Below are 17831 nucleotides of genomic sequence, written 5' to 3'. Positions count from 1 at the left end.
ATTTTCATTGGAATGACCCATAACCACCTATCCCTTGCATAATTCTGAACACGTAGCTAATATGTTTGCTATATTTGGATCTGCAGCTCCATGTAAGAATTTCCTGGTACACCTATAATGCTACAATCTGCACTCAAATTCACCTTTTGATATGGAGAGATTAAATGAGCTCCCTTTCCTCAATGGGCTAGTTGAGAAATCTATTAAAGATTTCTCAAAAATCTACCACAAGCCTACTTTTACTGGTCGATATACACATTGGGATTCCTACAGCTCCAAGTGCTAAAAGATTGGCCTTATTGACAATCACCTAAATAGGACCCGAGCCATTTACTCACCATGCACGAGTGATGCTGAAATAGGGTGCACCAAAGTTATCCTGTGGGATAATGGTTCCCCTGAACAGATCATTGCTCACTGTATATTGTGCATACTCACAAATGCGCTTAAGACTTTCAGACCTGAAAGGGGCATAAATCTACCTTGCCTTGCCCTTCAGGGTAACTTATCTTAAAAATCTGCAAGTAGTATTTTCCACTAACTGGATGCTGCTATCAAACCAAGATGATGTTCTGACTGTCACACAAGTGAGTAATATAGTGTATGAATTACAATACCAGGTATGTGGGTGTACGTCCCAATACCTGGAGGATCATATCAAACATCACGTCCCTTTGGCTGTTTGCAGTAGGCAGCTTACTGACCATGGTGCGGTGTTGGCACAGTAGTTAGCATTGCTGCCTCACAGCGCCAGAGACCTGGGTTCAGTTCCAGCGTTAGATGACTGTCTGTCTGTGTGGAGCTTGCACATTCTCCCTGTGTCCATGTGGGTTTCCTCTGGGTGCTCTGTTTTCCTTCCACAGTCCAAAGATATGCAGGTTAGGTGGATTGGCCATGCTAAATTGTCCAAAATATATAGGTTAGGGGGATTTGCAGGGTTAATACATGGGGTTACAGGGATAGAGCCTGGGTGGGATGCTCTCGGAGACTCAGTGCAGACTTGATAGGCCGAATGGCCTCCTGCACTGAAGGAGTTCTATACTTAACCAACCCCTGCTTGCAAAACTTAGAACATAATGTCAGATGTTAGGTGTGATTTCACACTTGGGCAACCCTTGCTGAGCAAGCTGAGTGTGGTAAGAATTACACATGTCCAGGCATTGCATGATTTTTGAATTAAATGGGAAGGGGTCAATGGTTCCCTGATGCATTCTCCAAGGCAATGCCTTGATCAATTGATACTTGTAATCAGTATCCTTTTCACATATAGTATAAATTTTTGCTCCTTTTGAAATTTGGCATTCTTGCATCTGTCCTGATGAATGCAAGATGAAAAGCTTCAATAGGTTGCTTTTTTTTCCAGCAATACTAAGGTTCTGTACTATGAAGCAATTACAATATGCTTTCCCATGCTTAACTGAATCTGATCCCTTCCACTGTTCGGAATAGGCTAATAATAGCACATGATTTTAAGCGTCATTAGTTCTGTAAGGTCTAATAGAATCCAAGGTCAACCAGGATCACTAAGATGAATTGAAAGTGAGGAAAGTTAATTTTCTTCAAATTAAGCTTTTAACAAATAACACTTTGTAAAGGTAGTAAATGTATTGCAATTTGGCTTTTGTTTCCTCTGTTAAGGCAATAGAAGTTGTGCTGTCAAGCACTGAAAATGCAGAATATCCTGGAGGAATACTTTCAGTATAGCACCAAAGGTAGTTAGAAGCTTAAGTTTGCTTGTAAGTCATCAGGTAAACAGGAAGCTATTAAATACTGGTAACTCAGCCTGATCTTAGTGGAATGGTTTATAGAACATAAGAACATAAGAAATAGGAGCAGGAGTAGGCCGTCCGGCCCTTCGAGCCTGCCCCGCCATTCAATAAGATCATGGCTGATCTGTCGTGGCTCAGTTCCACATTCCCGCCCTCTCCCCATAACCCTTAATCCCCTCTCTTATCAAAAACCCATCAACCCGCGTCTTAAAAATATTTAGCGAGGTAGCCTCCACCACTTCAACGGGCAGAGAATTCCAGAGATTCACCACCCTTTGAGTGAAGAAGTTCTTCCTCAACTCCGTTCTAAACCGCCCCCCCTTTATCTTGAGGCTGTGCCCCCTGGTCCTACTGTCCTTTCTGAGCGGGAAGAGTCTCTCCACCTCTATCCTATCCATCCCATTCATCATCTTATACGTCTCAATGAGATCTCTCCTCATTCTTCTAAACTCTAACGAGTACAAGCCCAGTTTATTCAGCCTCTCCTCATAGCTCAACCCCCTCAACTCCGGCATCAGCCTAGTAAACCTCCTCTGCACTCCCTCCAAGGCCAAAATATCCTTGCGTAAGTACGGCGCCCAAAACTGCACACAGTACTCCAGCTGTGGCCTCACCAGTGCCCTATACAGCCGCAGCAAGACCTCCCTACTTTTATATTCAATCCCCCTTGCTATGAAGGCCAGCATCCCATTTGCCTTCCTGACCACCTGCTGCACCTGCAAGCTGGGTTTTTGCGACTCATGCACAAGGACCCCGAGGTCCCTCTGCACCGTCGCCTGCTGCAGTTTTTCTCCACGCAAGTAATAATCCTTCCTACCATTATTCCTACCAAAGTGGACCACCTTGCACTTGCCAGCATTAAATTCCATTTGCCAGTTCCTGGCCCATTCGCCCAGCCTATCTAGATCCTTCTGCAGACTCTCCACACCCTCCGCGCAATTTGCCGTTCCACCAATCTTGGTGTCATCAGCAAATTTCGACACCATACACTCGGTTCCCTCCTCCAGATCATCTATATAAATGGTAAATAGCTGAGGCCCCAGCACCGACCCCTGAGGCACTCCACTAGTCACCAACCACCAATCCGAATAGCACCCATTGACCCCCACTCTATGCCTCCTATTTGACAACCAGTCCTCTATCCACGCTAACACCCTACCCCCAACTCCATGTCCCCTGACCTTCTGCAATAACCTCTTGTGAGGTACCTTGTCAAACGCCTTCTGAAAATCAAGAAAGACCACATCCACCGGCTCTCCTCTATCCACCGCCCTAGACACATCCTCATAGAACTCCAGTAAATTTGTCAGACACGACTTCCCTTTAACGAAACCGTGCTGCATCTGCTCTATCAAGCAATTCCCCTCAAGATGCCTCGCTATTTCCTCCTTGATGACGGATTCTAACATTTTACCTACAACAGACGTTAAACTAACCGGCCTATAATTTCCCGCATTTTGCCTGGCACCCTTCTTAAACAACGGTGTAACATTAGCCGCTTTCCAATCTTCCGGCACTTCCCCGGAATCCAGCAACGTCTGGAAAATAACCACCAAGGCATCCACTATCACCTCCGCCATTTCTTTCAGAACCCTCGGATGCATTCCATCTGGTCCTGGGGACTTGTCCACAATCAGCCCCTCCAGTCTGTCGAGCACCGCCTCTCTAGTAACAGTAATGTCATTGAGACCCTCCAGTCCTACCACCTTTCCATCGCTAACACCCGGCAAATTATTCATGTCCTCCTCCGTGAAGACCAAAACAAAAAAGTTATTCAAGACCTCAGCCATTTCCCCATCCCCTACCACTAAGTCCCCCTTCTCATCCTCTAAGGGTCCAACGTTCACCCTAGCCAGCCTCTTCCTTTTTATAATACTTATAAAAACTCTTGCTATCCTTTTTTATATTAAGCACTAGCCCAGCTTCATAGTTTATCCTACCCTTCTTTATCAATTTCTTTGTCAATCTTTGTTGACATTTAAACCTCTCCCAATCCTCTTCTCGCCCACTACTCTTAGCTACTCTAAATGCCTCCGCTTTTAACACTTTCCTTCACCTCCTTCGTTATCCATGGCTTATTACCTCTCCTCCTATGGTCCTTTTTGACCATCGGAATAAATTTCTGCTAACCACCAAGAAAGATCTCCTTAAAAATCCTCCACTGCTCCTCAGCAGACCCACCTTCCAATGCGCTCCCCCAGTCCACATTCGCCAATTCCTCTCTCATCCTACCGTACTCCCCTCTGTTCGAACAAAGGACACGCATCCGGGAACCCACTTTGTCCTCCTCCATCTGCAGTTCATCTGAGATGTATGTATCATTTCATTGTTAATTTGACAGTTGATTTTTGTACCTTTCATAGAATCAAGATCATTATGCAGTTCTGGGGCTTGCACATTTGCGATACAAAGCAACACAGAGACAAATCAAAGCTGCACGTAAGTATTTTTCTGATACAATTTGAAGGATTCATTCACTTTTGAGTCTGTTTTTCGTACACTTTTATTATTCTTGCACCTTTCTTAATATTATTTGTTCAAGGGATTTAAACTTGTCTTTATTCAGCCTTAATCTTTATACAGAGTTGGAATGTGATTGTAGAAGTGTTTTGTTGACCCTTTGATGTTGTGGGTAGATGAAAACAGATATACGTTAATTTTGATTTAACAGCATTGTTTGGAAGTGACAACCTAATTAATGCATTTTTATATTTTTGATATTAACCCAGAAATTGCTGAGACATTGATCAGTGCCTGCTATTAGACTTTCCCATGCTTGTTTAATATTGCCTATATGTTGTGCAGCAAATAACTGGGCCTGTGATATAAAAATGGTGTGGTCATCTGGGATTTATATGAGAAAAAAACCATCTCTTTAACCACTTAACTAATCAGACTGAAAATTTGTGAAATTCATAGTGCACGGTCTGAACAGAGATATGCAAATTGGGAAGAGTGAAGAAAATTATATTGAGAGAAAAGAGAACTCCGATTAATCAAAATCAAAAGGAATGAGATTCCACACTTGTAACGGTTTTCAGCGTCAGAGAGGTTGTTTGGAAGTTAATAATTAAAGGATGCTCGGACTGAAATGGACAAGCCCTAACTTTCTGCTGAGTATAATTAATATCTACCATGCAAATAGAGGAATTTCATGCTGTTCAATGCAATTGAATGATGACATAGACATCAAGTTGCTGTTTTTGTTCAGCTTTTGGCAAGGTGGTGCTTCGCAGATGGCAATCTTTGATATTTCCTGTTAAATTGAGTATTTGTCTGAAGTTGCTATGATATTGCATGCAAGTAACAGCAAGCACTTATAGCTACCTTGACAGTAATTTCTGGGCCACTGTGTTGTGTGCTTGGCCAAATTTTCTGAAGACAATTTCAAACCTTGCTTTGAAAATTTTTAGATGTAAATAAAATAATTTGTGGTTATTTGTTTTATAATATTGTACAGTGGCCCTTTGAATTCAAAGAAATTAAGCAGTTTTATTGTGTATTGATTGACCATCTGGGGTGAATGCAGTACAACATAAGTGATTTAGCAGCAATAATTTCACCACCAAGAACTATTATTGTTCGTGGGATAGAGAAACATAAACGTTTTAATTTTGTATTTGGTGGCTTCACTAGCAGTATAGCTTAAATGAATTTTAACTTGGATCAGACTTGTCAGCATTGGAGATATAGTCATAAACTCTGGAACTTTCCAGCATTGATCCTTTAAAGCTAGGACCTCAGTTATGTCACCAGCAATCATGGGCAGTTTTCAAAATTTTGTACTCGGGATCCCCATTTAAAAATTAGCAAACTTTCATAGGCCTTTGTATCCAAACTGTCAAAACAGTGTCAGCACCAAAAGGAAAACTGGTGCATTATCATTATTGCTACTTTTTAAAAATTATTCTAATCTTAGACAGCAGGAATAGGATGCTTGTAACTTTCAGTTGGACAAGAGTCTTACCATCCTCTTACAAACTCTAAGAATTTTGTAAATCTATATTAGACAATCCAATCAACCAGACTTTCAAAACATGACCACCAATTGCAAGTTAAGTACTATTTCAAATAAAACCAAATATTAGTTTCTACACACGCTTGCAAATCTGTTATGTCCTTGCTTTACCACTATTTTAAAACTCTAAAAATGTACTTGCAATTCCTTCTGGAGTTCACTTTTATATAGGAGCTATTTTTGAGTGATGCTCATAATGGCTTTTGGAGTTGAGATCTGCTACCATGCTGCTAGCTTAGGAAGTTAAGAAATGAATAGTGGCTCATAACTTCTGTACCCTCCTGAAGTCCATGGGTAAGGATTGTCTTGGAAGTTCAAACCTCTGGATATTTGTCCTGCAATCAGAACCATTTGAAAGTACAATTTAAATCTCAAACTTCATTTGGTTCCCATGGTCTTACAGTAATAGTTTCTCAAGTTAGAATGAAAACCACTTCTTAATCCTGTATAACTATAGTGCTGACTCCACCCCCAACCACTTGATACCCCTGATTGACACCCAGCCCCCACTGAGCAACTGACTGACTCGCCCTTCACTAAATGCAGTCTTCAGCAATGTTCAAATATTTGAAACAGTTTTGCTCAGAAATGATTAAACGGAAGGGAAGTAAATCAATTTTAAGCTACACGTATTTTCTTTCAGATAAAACAATGGTATTGAAACATCATCCTGATAAAAGGAAAGCAACAGGAGAGCAGATAGGTGAAGGGGACAATGATTATTTTACATGTATTACAAAAGGTAAGATTATATGTGTGGATCAGAAGTAAACAATTTGTGCAAATGTCCTTAATGTTATTGTTAAAAAGTTATCTGATGGTCAGATTTTTAAACCCTTACTTTAATGTAGAAAACTGAAATTTGTGAAAAATTTTGAATTATAATTTGACTGTAAAAGTGATGGGGGAGGGAATTAATTGTGGCTAATTTTATCTGTTGGTTGATCTTTACATGAGTTGAGATGTTCACTATTTCACTTGTTAATGGCATTTTCCTAATATTTCAGCCAACGAAATACTGTCTGATCCCTTGAAACGCCGAGCATTTGATAGTGTAGATCCTACGTTTGACAATGCAATACCTTCTAAAAGTGAGGCAAAAGAGAACTTCATTGAGGTGTTTTCTTCAGCTTTTGAACGGAATGCCAGGTGAGGGACAAATCTCCAATTACTTTACTGTGGAATATTTGAACGTATTGAAATCTCGGGAGTGACTTATTTTTCTATGAATAGATCCTTAACAAGAGGAGAACAAATTGAATTAAACCATAATAGCGCAAGCTAAATTGTGCACATCTGAAAATATAACTTTCACAAATCAAAAATCTGACCATTAAAATGTAAATGAAATCTTAGTGTAAGATAGATAGCTCACTCCATTTAGGCCATAACTGTAAGCTTCATTATAAGATGCATGAAGTATTATTGTTAAGAAGTTGAATTCTTGTTACATTGTATTAGATTGTGAGAGCTGTAGGAAGTTGCAGATTGTGTTCAGTGACATGTCTGGCCCGAGTAATCCCTTATCACAATTTCTGAAACATTTATTTATCCAATTGTCTCAAAGATTTATATTCAAAATTTTATTTGCCTTGTGATAGATACAACTGGATAGAAGTCACGTAGCGGACAATAATGTATTTCCACTTGGTAAAGCTGATAACTTTCGATTTGCATTTAGGCATTTTAAAGACTAGTTTTAATGCGAGCAATATGAATGCATTTGATAAATTTATGTTGGTTGACTCCTTTGAGACCTTGGAAGCATCTAGGAATTAAGCAAATTTACCTAAAATAGTGTGGAAAAATTATGATTTTATGATTGGCACATGAAATTACATTACATTAGAAATGTATTTGAAAGGCAATTGTTCTGGAATGCCAGTGAGAACATTGTTGGTCTTTGCACCTGTTCCACATTCACAACTTTTGTTTCTTTAGTTGCTACTGGTTGGATAAGATATTGTTTTGAATCCTACATTGCAGAACTAGCCATAAAAATTCAAAATTGGATGTAAACTTTATAACTGAATAAACAATCTATCCAGAAGGACCCTGTTTATGAACTGGCAATCTGATCTTATAGAAATGACAACTCTCTAATTTGATCACATCAGTAGATTCACTCAAACATAAACAAAATAACATGTTTCCAAAATATAACTAGGACTATAATGTTTGCTGATTAGGGTGACTGGAAGGAAAGTGTATTAATTTATTCTTTCTTACTACTGCTGAGAAAAGGCACATGTTGTCCTGGCTTTTCATCTTGCACTCAAGATAATTCACAAGAATACCGAATGTAAAGGGAACAACAATTTATACTGCATGAAAAGAGAGTGCTAACTGCTTGGCAAGTGAACTATGATTGGTAAACGCATTGCCGTGGAGAATGCACCAGTCAACTGATGACTGACAATTAACCTCCAAGCTTTGTTTAAATTCAAACCAGACAGGTTGACTCTGATTAAGGCATTGCCCTGGGAAATGAATCAGATAATGCCTGTTTTTTTTTTGTTGAATTGAAAAAGATATAATATGTGTACATGTTCTTTCTGTCTGCAAAGGACAGGATCCCGTGTATTAATATATGTAGCTTCTAACATGCATAAGTAAGCCATACTTGATAGTCATTGGTTAATTGGTCCATTCTCCATGACAGTGTCTCTAATAGAGTCCACTTATCTGTCAATCAGCATTTTTGTCTCATGCAGTATAAGTTGCTGTTCCCTTTATATTTGGTATTTTTATGAATTGTCTTGATGAGTGCAAGACACAAAGTTTTGACAATGTGCCTCCAGCAATATTCAAGTTCTATACTACCGTACTATTGTCATTCTCAGATCTATTCTTTCGGTGTGGGGTAATTTGCTCTTCACCTCTCACTTAATAAAATTAAAAACCAAGGTCTTTCTTTGGACCTATATTGATATTAAACTCACTGATATTGTTAATTTGTTTGTCCCTTTTATTTTTGAATGAAGTGTGTAAGTTGATATAATACATTGTTCAACCAGCATCTTGGTTTCAAGATTAATTTTTAATGAACGCGAGTTTTGTAAATCTGACATCTCCTGTACTTTATTTTTCAGTTTGGATCTGGCTTCTAGTTATTCAGATACAAGTTGTTTTTTGTTTTTATTCGAATTCAGAGTCTCAACAAGTTGCAACATTCTCAATCCAAGCTGACAAGACAGGGCTCTCACCTCCTCTATTGGGCCTGATCTATATGATCCAAGCTGATTGGAGTAGGTGTAGCTCCTCCTTCTAAGGCTTGATCTCATTTGTATCTTAGCCAAAAGGCCGAGATGCCGCGTTTAAAAACTGCTTCAAATGAAGCTGAAATGCAACCTAATGACTTCAACCAAGCACAGCATGTCAATACTACACTTGATCTTAGCCAAAAGGCTAATGTGGTTTAACACTGCTTCTTTGTAATATTGATATTTATTTTATGTTCATTTGTCATTTATAAGATTTGCCTTGTATTTTGCTGACACTTGATTAAGACAAATATAAATATTATTCTCAGATGGTCCAAAAAGAAACATGTTCCAAAACTGGGCAATTTGAATTCTTCCATTGAAGAAGTAGATTCTTTTTATTCATTCTGGTAAGTTTTATTTTACTTTGTAGCGTCTTGTATTTTGGACAGTTAGTGTTTTACTGTTGCAGCCTCAACTTTGCACTTGTATCTTTAAGGCAGAAAATATCCCAAGTTATTTTACAGCATTTTAGCAAAAGAAATGAGGAAGTTTTAACTCGGTGGAAGAGAGTTAATTAGGTGCAGGTTCTGGGAAGTGAGCTTGCTGCACTATCAAGAAAAGCTTCCCTTGTTTAAAGTTTATTTATTATTGTCACAACTAAGTAGATAAAAGGCATGCTGCATTTTAAGCTTGGTTATCGCTCTAGATCAGGTGGATAATTAGAACATGGGACGCTACAGCACAAACAGGCCCTTCGGCCCACAAGTTGTGCCGATCATATCCATACCTACCAGGCCTATCTATAACTTTCAATCCCATTAAATCCCATGTACTCGTCCCCAGCAAGTTCACCTCTACCACCACCGAAGGCAGCCGATTCCACTCGCTCACCACCCTCTGAGTGAAAAACTTACCCTGACATCTCCTCTGTACCTGCTCCCCAGCACCTTAAACCTGTGTCCTCTCGTAGCGACCATTTCAGCCCTGGGAAATAGCCTCCGAGAATCCACCCTATGTATACCTCTCAACATTTTATAAACCTCTGTCAGGTCGCCTCTCGATCTTTGTCTCTCCAGGGAGAAGAGACCTAGCTCTCTCAACCTATCCTCATAAGGCATGCCTCCCAATCCAGGCAACATCCTTGTATATCTCCTCTGCACCCTCTCAATGGTTTCCACATCCTTTTTGTACTGAGGCGACCAGAACTGCACACAGTACTCCAAGTGGGGTCTGACTAGGCTGCGACTGAGTGTGTGTCTCTCTCTCTCTCCCTCCCTCCCCCCTCCCTCACCACGCCACCCCCCCCCCCCCCCCCCCCCACTGGGAGTGATCCCTCCAGTGGTGTTTACAGCTGCTCCCCACTAACAGGGAACAGACACTTGACCCCATAGAACAGAACAGAGACCATTGAAACCCCCAGGGGAGTTGGGGGTAAGAGGGGTGCAAACTGGCATTGCCCACTGGGCAGGCGGGACTGGCCTGGGGAGGTCCAGGAGGTCAATCGGATGAAGCGGGGGACGCTGATCAGAAGACCAGCAATCAGGGAATGTTGTGGGGCTAGCCAGCAATCAGAAAATCCAACAATTGGGAGGGGTGGAGGGCGCACTACATATGTGGCGATCTCCACTCACAGATCAGTGCATGTGCAGTGGCCTGCTCAGCACTATGATGCAGGCCTCGGGTGGCAATAGGCTCTGTCACTACTTTCCAAAGTGAATCCTTCTGAGGCACTCTGCAGTGCTGACTATCGGAGATTCACTCTGGTAAGTACACTAACAAAAAAGGTGGGAATTACTCCCATTTCCCACACATAACTTAGATTATTTTGGGAAAACCCAGCCTAAGTAATGTTACTTCAGTTTACTTCACTCACTGCCAGGGGAGGTAGTGGAAGCAGATATGATAATGAGTTTTAAAAGAGGCATCTGGCCAAATGCACGAATAGGATGGGAATAGAGGGATATGGTCCCTGGAAGGGTAGGGGGTTTTAGTTCAGTTGGCAGTGTAGTCAGTGCAGGCTTGGGGGGCCGAAGGGCCTGTTCCTGTGCAGTAATTTTCTATGTTCTTTATTTTAAGTATTGAAAATTACTAAATGATACCCCATACTTTTTTGCTATTAATTAATAAAACATACACCTGGCATTAAAAGTACTGGACTGCGAAAAAGATCAGCTAATAAATTGTCAGGTCACATCCTATTTCAGTGCCAATATGTTAAACATTAGTATCTTAATTTTGGTATCAGGTTAGCTCAGTGATAGCACACTCACTTCTAAATCAGAAGATTATGGATTAAAGCCCCACTCCAGAAACTTGAGCACGTAATGTAGCCTAACACTTCCGAATAATATCACTAAAAACATGTTACCTATCCATTTAGCTTTGTGCTGTTTGTGGGGCACATTATTGGCTGCTTTGTGTTCCTAAATTAGAATAGTGAAGTTCTGAGGAAATCTGTGGTGTTCTGAGATCATCAAAGGCATTATATACATGGAGGTTCTTGATATCTTTCACTGTGTTGCATGTTTCATAAGATCACAGAATAATACAGCACAGAAGGATGCCAATTTTTCCTTTTGTATCTGCGCCAGCTCTTTTGAAAAGCAATGTAATTAGTACAACTGGTTCTTCCCCCATATCCCTGTAATTTGTTCCTCCCAGTATTTAGCAAATTTATTTTCTAAAGCTGCTATTGAAACTTTACACCATGCCACTAGGCAGTATATTCCAAATCCTGACCACTCATTGCATTTTTAAAAGAAAGTTTTCCTTATGTTACCTCTGATTAATTTGTCAATCTTATCACCTAAAACCTGGGACTCCTGGTTATTTCCTCTTCAGCCATTGGAAACAGTTCCTCTTCATTTATCTGAACCCTTCAGTGATATATGGTCTAAGGGGAAAAACTCCACTCAATTGTAATGAATCACTCCAGAATCATTCTCTTTCTGTGTTTTCAACAAAGTCTTCATGTTCTCTCTAGAACATGGACTAAATTCTTGATGCTTCTGAGTGATGTTTTGTAAACTGTGGCAGTCACTTGAGCAATGTGCTCACCTGGTCGTCATAAGCTGATCACACAATCACATCATTGATTTGTAGCATGACATCACGCTATTAAACAATAATCACTGGATGGCATTTTAAAGTTGCGACACAATTTGGAAGCAGATCAAATCAAAAACAACCGCGAGGAGTAAGTTTGATTCCTGATCCTTTTATAACTTGGAGTTGGTACATTTCAATGGAATGTGAAAAGCTTGAAAATGCACACAGTTTTACTGTTCCACTGACCAGTGGAATAATATTATGAAGAGGCTCAATGCATATTTAGCTTTTAGGTGTGGCACTGAAACGATCAGAGATTTATAGCAGCCTATGATGAATGATAAGGATTTGTTTAAATTTTGAATACTGCAAATCCAGTTCCCCCAAAATAGATTTTGATAATTTAAAGGGAAATAGATTGCCAAACACACTGTAATGTTTTCCTTCCTCTATGCACGTTTTCTTCACTGTAGCTATTCTTCTCATAGTGCAAGTATAGTTGAATGTTTCTGCATGTTCTGAAGCTATTATGTTTCTGTAGAGATAAAGAGCTTATGAATTTCTTTCTTTCCCCTATGAAAAAAATTATATTTTCTCCAGGTGGTGCATCAAGTGTAATTGATATTGTTGGCAGCACATTTACCTCCTTATCAGTAGGTTGTGATTTATACTCCATATATAATCTGGTTAACTCTTTATAATACTGAGCGAGTGTTGTAACGTTGAAGGTACTTGATATTTGACTCAGGCCCCTATCTGTTTGATTAGCATAAAATAAATGGTTCTGACCAATGCCCTTTCTGGGACTTTGCTGTGTGCAAATTGGCTTCTGCATTTTACAATAAACAATTGACTACACTTCGCAAAGCAATCCATTAGCTGTGAAGTGCTTTCGGTCATGCGAAAGATGTACAAAGCTGCTGTGTAGATGCAATTTTGTTCTCCAGATTGCAGATATGTTAGCTGAATTTCAGAGTACAAAAACAAAATGCTACAGATGATGGAAATCTAAAAGGAGACAAAATTTTGGAAATATCCAACGGACTTGGCAGCATCTGTAAGGAGAGACACAGAGTTAATGTTTCAAGTGGTTAACTTTCCTTCAGAATGTAATGAAACATCAGGACCTGAAACATTACAGATGCTGCCTTCCCTGCTGATTATTTCCACCATTCTCTGATTTTATTTCAGATATTCAGAGTGTTGTCAGTGCTGCCTGAATGAACTCTCCAGACCGCATAGCTTGGTAATTGCTATGGTACTGGGTTGAGTTTCTTTTTGTACAAAATACTCTTGTCGTTTTGCAATACCTTGTTATGTACTTCTTGATTTGAGTTTCTTCTTAACTGTTAACGCTCAAGATCTTTTCTGTTCAGGTATAACTTTGACTCTTGGCGGGAATTTTCTTACTTGGACGAGGAAGAAAAAGAAAAAGCAGAATGGTATGTGATCTTTACCCCTTCACGGCTTTGTTCGATGCTTTTTGAAATCCTTTGGCCTAAACATTATAGAAACATTGCTTGCGAATCCCTATCTGAGCAAATCTATTTGTTCACCAAAAATCCAGGTTAGACAATTGAAGCTTTGCTTCTGTCAATTCATACAAATGAAACAGTCACAGTTTTAAAAAGGACGAGCTAGAATAGTGTGCCTCGGCTTGCTCACGTTGAAAGAGGCAAGGTTTGGGATAAACTTGGCTGGACAAACTTCCACACCTTTCGGACCTCCTTGCCTTGCCCCCAGCCCCAGCAAACAAAAAGCAAAGCAATGGCTCATGCTGGGACATTTTTTTTGTTGTTTTGTGTCACTGCATATTCTTCCCCAATAGCCAATCTCTGTGTGTGACCTTAGTAGGATGGTTAACTATAGGCTCATTTGAATCAGCAGCCACATATTCCCATTTCTAGTAGAAATTTCTGAGGCCAGCTTGGAAGCAGTAATCCTTGCTGTCTGGTTTCTTCTCTGTCAGTCTCTGGGGAGGCTGAGACCAAGTTTGGAGCCTCTACCAAAGTTTCAGCTTTGTTCAACTAATTTTGCATGGTCTAGGCTTTGTAACATGAATCTTCTCATCTGTACATGACATGTATCAGATACACCCACTGAGTGAGTTTACCCAGTTTTTATACTTTCATATTTTAGCTTCAACTTTTACCATGATGCAATTGTAGGTGACACATTCTTATCAACATAGATTTTTTTTGCTGCAAACATAAACAGGAATCATTCTGATATATGTCGTTGTATGTTAGAACACCACAATGCCATCCCAAGCCTGATTTATACTTGGAGAAAGGGATGAGATTAGGCTTTCAACATGTAATATTTTAACTAGCACCCGCAGCTAATTGATAGCAATTATTAAAGGATGTGATTTGTTTTTAATGTGGAAGGTGATTTTCCTTTTTGCTTTTGCAAAAGTTAACCATTAAGCATAGTTTGCTTTTCCCAGCTGTTCACAATTTGAATTTTCAAAGTTTGAAGCAGTTTGACTTGCCATGTGTTTCTCGCTGTTTGTAATTTAATTAATTCTACTTTTGTTCCACTTATTTTTTGGTCCAACTTTGCAAACCTGATGACTCTATAGTTGCAGTTTTGAGAGTTAAATGTGTAGATGCATTTACAGATTGAACTGTTTCAGCACAAACAACATAATTTGGAACCCTGAATTAAAGAACAGCAATAATAGATCAATGCTTTACGATATTTCTGTTTGCAGCCGAGATGAGAGAAAGTGGATTGAGAAGCAGAACAGAGCAGCTCGAGCACAAAGAAAGAAAGAAGAAATGAATAGGATAAGAACACTAGTTGGTAAATTGAAATGATATTCTGAAAACGTCTTTACTCGTTCTTGTTAATTGGAAGTTGCTTTGAATTACCTGTTAATTATTTTCAAGTGTAAAATGTGCTATTTGTTTAATTGCTTCATTTGAATTACTGGTTAATTTAAAGTTAGAAGTAACTTGAGTTAATCAGGATAGAATGTACAATTTTATAAGACAAGATTCTGCAGACTTAGATTTCCCCTCTACTATCTGCTTTTTGCCATCTTGATCTCAGTTGCACCACCATGGAAATGTATTAAATGATAGGCAAGGCAAAATGACTTGATTAGTATATGGTTGTTGGTAGTACGGTGCTGAAAAAAAGGGTGGATATTTAAGTGTTTAGTTCCATTGATAGTTCGCTCAGATAATTAAGCAGTATGTGCACATGCAGCAAGACCTGGGCAACAATTGTTTGTGCTGATAAGTGATCAGTAACATCTGTGTCACTAAACTGTTAGACAATGATCATCTCCAACAAGAGAGGCATTTTCATTGTCAAAAATCAATCAATATCCTGAGGGTCGCTATTGACCAGAAACTTGAAACCAGCTGCATCGTTAAGCATTGCTACATCAGCCGGCCGGAGGCTGGGTATTTTGTGGTGAATGATTCAGCTCCTGATTCCCCAGAGCCTTTCCACTATCCACAAGACACAAGTCAGGGATATGATGAAAAATTTTCACATACCTGGAATTGTTCAGCTCCAACAACAATCTTAACAATATTCATGCCAAAGTCAGCAATAGCCCCAAAGACTGGGATAAATTCCAAATCCAGCAAAGGAGGACTAAAAAGATAATAAAGAAAATAAACTACAAGGGCAAACTAGCAAGGAATATAAAAATTGTCAATAAGAACTTCTTTAAATATATAAAAAGGAAGAGAGAGGCAAAGTGAATATAGGCTCCCGAGAAAATGAAAATCTGGGGCAATCATTATTGCGAGCAAGGAGAACGCAGAGGAGTTAAACAGCAGCAGATACTTCAAACATCCCATTCATACTAAAGAATACAGGAGAGGAATTAAGTACCATCACCATCACTAAAGAAATAGTATTAGATAAACTAATGGGGCTAAAGGCAGGTAAGTCCCCTGGTCCTGATGGCTTGCATCTTAGGATCCTAAAAGTAGCAGTTACAGAGATAGCAGATCCATTGATTGTAATTTTCCAAAAATCCTTGGATTCTGGAAAAGTGCCAGAGGATTGAAAACTGCCAATGTGACAACCCTATTCAAAAAGGGAGGGAGGCGAGAAGTAGTATCTATAGGCCAATTAGCTTTTTTTTTGTTGGAAAAATGCTGGAATCAATTATTAAGGAAGTTGCAGCAGCACATTTGGAAAATCTTAATCTAATCGAGCAGAGTCAGCATGGCTTCTTGAGTTTTTCGAGGAAGTCTCAACCAGAATGAATAGAGGGGAACCAGTAGATGTGTTGTGTTTGAAAAGGCAGCTCACAAAAGGTGAGGCCATTGGATAGGAACCCTTAGTATTGGTGATAATGTATTGACACAGATAAACATAAGAACATAAGAACATAAGAAATAGGAACAGGAGTAGGCCATCTAGCCCTTCGAGCCTGCCCCGCCATTCAATAAGATCATGGCTGATCTGTCGTGGCTCAGTTCCACTTTCCCGCCCTCTCCCCATAACCCTTAATCCCTTCTCTTATCAAAAACCCATCAACCCGCTTCTTAAAAATATTTAGCGAGGCAGCCTCCACCACTTCAACGGGCAGAGAATTCCAGAGATTCACCACCCTTTGAGTGAAGAAGTTCCTCCTCAACTCCGTTCTAAACCGCCTCCCCTTTATCTTGAGGCTGTGCCCCCTAGTCCTACTGTCTTTTTTGAGCGGGAAGAGTCTCTCCACCTCTATCCTATCCATCCCATTCATCATCTTATACGTCTCAATGAGATCTCCCCTCATTCTTCTAAACTCTAACGAGTACAAGCCTAGTTTATTCAGCCTCTCCTCATAGCTCAATCCCCTCAACTCCGGTATCAGCCTAGTAAACCTCCTCTGCACTCCCTCCAGGGCCAAAATATCCTTGCGCAGGTGCGGCGCCCAAAACTGCACACAGTACTCCAGCTGCGGCCTCACCAATGCCCTATACAGCTGCAGCAAGACCTCCCTACTTTTATATTCAATCCCCCTCGCTATGAAGAATTGCTGATGGGCAGGAAACAGCAAGTGGGGATAAGGGGTTCTTTTTCAGGTTGGCGATCTGTAACTAGTAGGGTTCCATAGGGATTGGTGCTGCAACTGTTTACAATATATATTCATGACTTGGAGGAAGAAAGCAAATGTACTGTAGTCAAACTTGCAGATGATGCAAAAATGGGTGGAAAGGCAAGTTGCAAGAGGAATACAAACAGTCTACAGAGAGATATTGATAGGTTAAATATGTAGACAATGTTAGCAAATGGAGTGTAATGTGGGAAAATGCGAAGTTATTCATTTGGAAGAGCGAACAAAAGAACAGTGTTATTTAAATGGAGAAAACTGTGGAAAGCTGCATCACAAAGGGACTTGGGGTACTTGTGCATGAAATGCAGAAACCTAGCACCTAGATGCAGCAGGTCATTCTGAATGTTAGTGGAATGTTGGTCCTTATTTCAAAGGGTTGGAGTATAAAAGTAGGGAAGTCTTGTAACTACAAGATCCTGGTTACACCACATGTGGAGTACTGTGGGCAGTTTTGGTCCTCTTATGGAAAGATATAATTTCATTGGAGACAGTTCAGAGAAGGTTCATTCGAATGATCCCCAGTTTGGAGGGATTGTCTTATGAGGAAAAGTTAAACAGATTGGGACTCTTCTCATTAGAATTGAGAAAATTGAAGGAGGTGAATTATATTGAAACATATTGGATTCTTAAAGGACTTGACAGGGTAAATGTTGAGAGGATGTTTCTCCACATGGGAGAGTCTAGGGCCAGAGGGCATAGTCTCAGAATAAAGGGGCACC

The 17831-nt window shown here is 39.9% G+C and overlaps 1 protein-coding gene across 1 annotated transcript in view; it reads left to right on the top strand.

Annotated features, from left to right (window-relative positions):
- dnajc2 (DnaJ (Hsp40) homolog, subfamily C, member 2) overlaps nucleotides 1-17831 on the top strand; it is a 43972-nt gene that overhangs the window by 12067 nt on the left and 14074 nt on the right. The window contains exons 3-8 of the mRNA XM_080207466.1: nucleotides 4133-4208; nucleotides 6431-6529; nucleotides 6795-6936; nucleotides 9320-9400; nucleotides 13418-13483; nucleotides 14758-14849. Coding sequence (XP_080063592.1) covers nucleotides 4133-4208; nucleotides 6431-6529; nucleotides 6795-6936; nucleotides 9320-9400; nucleotides 13418-13483; nucleotides 14758-14849 — 556 coding nt within the window. The remainder of the gene's footprint in view (nucleotides 1-4132; nucleotides 4209-6430; nucleotides 6530-6794; nucleotides 6937-9319; nucleotides 9401-13417; nucleotides 13484-14757; nucleotides 14850-17831) is intronic.

Source organism: Carcharhinus amblyrhynchos, chromosome 19 (assembly GCF_965287045.1).
Source record: "Carcharhinus amblyrhynchos chromosome 19, sCarAmb.v2.hapA, whole genome shotgun sequence".
NCBI classification, from domain to species: Eukaryota; Metazoa; Chordata; class Chondrichthyes; order Carcharhiniformes; family Carcharhinidae; genus Carcharhinus; species Carcharhinus amblyrhynchos.
This window is presented reverse-complemented; position numbering and strand designations above follow the sequence as displayed.